The sequence below is a fragment of the Hevea brasiliensis genome, chromosome 8 (assembly GCF_030052815.1).
Source record: "Hevea brasiliensis isolate MT/VB/25A 57/8 chromosome 8, ASM3005281v1, whole genome shotgun sequence".
Lineage (NCBI taxonomy): Eukaryota > Viridiplantae > Streptophyta > Magnoliopsida > Malpighiales > Euphorbiaceae > Hevea > Hevea brasiliensis.
In genome coordinates this window covers 57,695,764-57,701,250 of record NC_079500.1, presented here as the reverse complement: position 1 = coordinate 57,701,250, position 5,487 = coordinate 57,695,764, and the positions used below count along the sequence as shown (strand labels likewise).

Below are 5,487 nucleotides of genomic sequence, written 5' to 3'. Positions count from 1 at the left end.
TTCCTTTAGAGACAAATAAATCACTTTTTGAAATTTTTTTTTTGTTTGTATGCCATATTTTTATTGTAGTGAATCTATCAATTATGCCCTTAAAAAGTACTAATCTTGATTGATAAACCTTTATAATTAATTTCTGTTCATCTTAGATGAAATTGGAAAAGTTGTATAAAACTTATGCAAATTTCCTAACTTAAGGTGGTAGTATGTTTGAGTGATCATTTAACCATTAGAGATCATCATGTTCTTGAGATTGAAGAGAAACTTTCTATACACCACCTAGTATAAACTCAATGTCTCCAAAGCACAAAAGATTAAAAGAAAAGGAAGTTGTTTCACATTAAAATTATGATGTTAAAAAAAAGGTTTCAAATATGTGACTTGTTATAAAAATAAGCAATAACTTTTTTTTTTGTTCATTTAGAATTCAATACATCTCAATTAGATGACAACATAATATCACTGAGTTAAAGTAATAACTCTCTTTTTAAATTTTATGTAATTCTGCCTTCTCTAGCACTAAAAAAAAATCTAGTATAATTTATAAATAAAAATTTTTATTTTGCTCTTAAGCTTTGATTAATGAGCAACCTCTTACCAAATATAAAATCTTGCCATATGTGAAACAAATTTCCATATTAAATGAATCTCTAATAATTGAAGGAAGGTTAGATACATTGTGCATGACATGGCAACTGAAATAAGAACAAACCTTTTAAATTTCTTGCCATGAATATATGTATACGCATATAGAAAGGAAAACCACTCCTCACTCTTTTGCCACCTATTGTTAGCAAAGTGAATGCTTTTCAATTTTTATTTTCTTCCACAAATTGTACAAAACACCTTAAGGAGAGAGTTTTTTTTTATTATTTCAATTTCATTTTATAATTTTGTCTTCATCTCAAAAGTTGCATGGAAAATGAGACCCAATTCACTCCCCCTAACCACCTATATATACCCCTTTTATCTTGTCTTGCAAACCACTCCTCATTAAGATTCTCTCTTATCAATTAGCTTTCTAAGCCTTTCTCTCTCTTTATCGATGGCAACTCGAGCATCCTTGAATGAACAACTTCTGGAGATTATCAATTATATGGAACAAGAAGTATGTTATCTCTCTTTTTATGTCCATTAATATGTTTATGTTTAGATTATTGTTTGGTGTTGTTGCATGATTAATGATATGATAAATTTAAAGAATGAATGGGCTCAAAATACCAATTCTTTGTTAACTTGTAATTGATAAATAGTTTTCTTTTTTCTTTAAATATATATTTTTTTAAATTTGATCCATGATATTTTCATTTTGAAAGGAATTAATTATAATTGGCTTGATTTTAACTTATTGGCTAGAGATAAAAGTTAAAAGATGTTTAATAATTTATGAAACATAAATGCTAGATCTTCTAAGGAGAATGCATTATGTTCTAGAAAATCTGAGCATATATATCTATTTTTCTTTATAGGGTATAGTGGATCACCACTTTAAGTTGGCCCGCTCTTTAAAGGAGGAAATTAGTCCTTTCTTTTTTGCAGAGTTGATTCCCACCTACTGCTCTGATGCACGAATCACCATCAAAGAGTTGACTGATACATTGTATATTTTAATCTTTAATATATATAATGATGTTGCTTATATTTATCTAAGCTGTATTTATGTTATCACCATGAACTAATTCAATATTTCATTTTTTGTAGAGAACAACTTGAGGTTGATTATTATCAATTGGATGAACTATGCTTGAAACTTAAAGGGGGCACGTCATGGTAACTTAGTGGATTCCTTTTGCATCCATGCATCTTTAAAATATTGATCACATTAATTGATGAGAATATTAAGTGTTATGATGTGTATTTTAAAATCTTTTGGTTTAACATATACATGGGTTAAACGTGGCATTTTGGTAGGAACTAATCATTTAATGACTCATTTTAGTATTTGGTGCATTTCTTAAAATTTTATTGGAAGTTTGGAACTAGAAAAAATGTAATTTAAATAATTTATTCATATAAAAGTTAAATATTCATTTTATAACTTTTGTTCTCTTGAATATATGTTATGTAGAAAATAACTTCTAATATAGAAAGACATTTTGACATTTAATGTTTATTTTCTTAAACTAAATATTTATTTTCTTACTATTATATAGCAGCACAACAGTAACATAGCTCAATTTTTTTTATTAAAACATGATTGTTAACTTAGAGAAAAGTAATTTTAATAATTTCTTTTAATTCCAAATTATCTATCTTAATTTCTCATTTTCAATAAAAAAAAAATTTCTTTTAAGTTCCAACAACTTCAACTCACATATTTTTTTTTTATTTTTTTTATAATGTTAATTTTGAAAAAATTGCATGCTAGTTAGGTTTAAGAAATTATTTATTTGCGTTATTATTGGTTTTTCACTAACTTAGCATTTATTAAAATTGCCAGTAAGAGAACTACCTTGTTTATGCATGTTTGTTTGTTGTATAGTTCAAATTTAGTCAAACAATTATCATACTTGCCATGTATTTAAGCTCACTCATTTTGATTTATTTGATATTCTAAGCCTTGGTGCTTGTCGCATGGCACGTGCATGTGCCGAATTTCGTCGTGCTATTGATGAAAAATCTAAGGATGGGTATGAAATTTATTATTTAATATTAATTTTATTATGTAATATATATATATATATATATATATATATATATATATATATATATATATATATATATATATATATATACACTCACGTGTATATTTCAAATATTTTCTCATTATAGGATTTAATTTCTTTATTGCACAAAATTTTTGATTTTGTAATTAACAAACATTTTTAGGTACAATGTAAGTGTATCAAATCATCCGTTACAAACAAAAATGTTATGCATCATTAATATAATTGCGAGTTTTTGTGTTTTTTCATATACATCATTAATATAATGTGAGAAATTGATGTAGATAATGACTACATAGTTGAAATCTGAGTAGACTAAATATACCTAGAAGAGAAATGCGTACTTTTAGAAAATACATAAAAATAGGCAAGATAACAATAATTCTACCATCTATAATATTAAGCGTGAAAGAAAAATCATTCTCTCTCCAATTTAAACTAGGTGAAAAACAAGAATAAAGAAACTAAATAATTTCTTTAACCTACTTAGCATATATATATATAATTTATTAAGCATGAAAGAAAAGTCCTTATTGTTTTGTTTCAACTAGGTGAAATCTTGAAAAACATCGAGGAAATGTAACACAATTGATTTTATATAATAAATAAATAAATAAATTAGCTTTATAAAGCTCTACAAGGAGGAATAACAAGTACAAAACATTGATAGTCTTTTTTCCTCCCTTTTCATTTAAATAATCACACACCGTAGGTATAAGAAATCAAAACAATTGACAATTATTTGTAAAAAGACTAGTTTGATCAAATAATTTCAAATGATACTATATAATTAAACAACTCACTAAAGTGTTCCAAACTTTAGTTATGGGACTTTTGCCCTTTCAAAGTCGTACCAATAATTAATATGACATATGCCAAAGATGTGACCTCAAATTTCTTTTACAATAAATAAAACATTGAGTATAAGTTAACATAATACTTGTTTTCCTTTGAAAAAAAATGCATATTTCTTACAATGAAATATATATATATGTAATTTAAACAATGCATAAGCCTTTTTATTATCTTTTTTTTTTCTTTGATAATTTTGTGTCTTATTGCAACAAGTAATCAAGTTATGTACATAGTTTTACCTAAACTTTTCAATGAAAAATAAAAAAATATTTGAATTGCCATTTGAAAAATAGTATTGGGATAGTATAATATATATGTGACATAATTTTTTTTTTTTAATCAGTATACTAAGTTCCTTCTCTTATTTTACCTTTAAAATTGTTCTTTATTGTTCTATGTTTTCCTTTTAGGTGTGTCACAGCATTGAGTATGATCAAACAAGAGTTTTTAATCTTACAGGACAATTTGGATAATATTCTTGAGGTACATATGCACTATTTCTTATAAGTTTCTAGATTTTTTAGTATAACACTATTAGAGATAGAAAGTTATTAATAGATCGCTATCTCTTTCGCTCACATTTTTTATGAATTGTATACTTTCTTCATTGCTCACACATAATATCTTATAATTGTTAATTCAAATATGGTTTTGAATTTTTATTTGTACACTTTTTTTTCTCCTAATAAAAAAGTCATCAATTGCTTAAAATGAATTTTTTTGGGAAGCGTTATTATATAAAATTAGTTATATAATGGATTTTGAATTTTATTTGTTCACCCCTTCCCTTTCTTCCTTCCTCTTTTATGTGTTTTCTTTTTAATTGATTCCTGCATTTCTATTGCAATATGCAAGTTATACTCCTTTGAAAACTTGAACTATTTAATTTATTGATATTCTATTTCTTATCATTGTTATCCATCATTAATGTTTTTCATACCTCCTAAACAAGATTATACTAACTAGTCGATTTTCTTGATACTTTTAATTATTTTATAAATTTCATCACATTCCAAATATAGTTTCCTTAAGTAGCAAATGACTGTGTTTATTAAAACATTGATTCATAAATTACATTTGATTCGATATTTATTTGAAAGCTCACGTTCTTGATAAAGAGTGTAATCACTTTAAGATGAAATGTTATAATGAAAACAACTTAAAATATGTTCATAAAATATGTTTTTAGTAACATTTCCTTTCTTATAATAAAAGCATCATTTTAAATTCCTTTTTGAATTTTTAATGATGGTCAAGCACAAATCAATACTCTTAGGGGCATTTGGTAGGAGGTTAACAAAGGCTAATTATTATCTTTATAACTTTTAAGCCCTCATTAATATTGTTTAGATACTTAAAGAGACTAGGTTAAAATTTCACCTTATTAATATTTATACCTTCTTGCGGCGAGGCAGGGGAGGGGGGGGGGGGGGGGGTTGGTGGGCAGTTAAATGTTAACCTTGTGGGATTAGGTTAATAATTACCCTCTTTAAAGTTTAAAACTTATAAGATTAACATTTAACCCTTAAATTTTCAACTTTCTACCAAACACATCATTATAGTTATAGTTTTAATATAAGAGTGCTGCATATATTTTTGTAGTTCAGATTAAGTGTAGACTTCTAGGTTTATTTGGATATTATAGTGTAAATTGTTATTGACCATTTTTTAATATTCTAATGGCCTTTCATATCCCTCTTGATGTGCTATGTTAATAGATGTTATGCTAACAGTTGTTTAATATATATATATATATATATATATATATACACACACATGTTTTTTTTTAATTATCTTTTTTGATTGCTGGAGTTCATAAACAATCCTAAAAAAAAAATAATGCTTTTGCTTCTTTCTTTTAATTCCATTTTTAGCTTTGAAATTTCGATAGATTATTTAGTCAACTTTTTTCCCCTAACATGATCTTTATGGTGTAGTTGGAAAGGAGAATTGTCTGTCATGTTTCTAA

The 5,487-nt window shown here is 25.8% G+C and overlaps 1 protein-coding gene across 1 annotated transcript; it reads left to right on the top strand.

Moving 5' to 3' along the window:
- Positions 1 to 997: 997 nt before the first annotated feature.
- LOC131182524 (histidine-containing phosphotransfer protein 2-like) lies at positions 998 to 4,093 on the top strand. Its single transcript, XM_058152066.1, has 5 exons — positions 998 to 1,105; positions 1,467 to 1,597; positions 1,699 to 1,767; positions 2,556 to 2,627; positions 3,929 to 4,093. The coding sequence occupies exons 1-5, from the start codon at positions 1,043 to 1,045 to the stop codon at positions 4,023 to 4,025; spliced, it is 432 nt and encodes a 143-aa protein (XP_058008049.1). The 5' UTR covers positions 998 to 1,042; the 3' UTR covers positions 4,026 to 4,093.
- Positions 4,094 to 5,487: the final 1,394 nt, after the last annotated feature.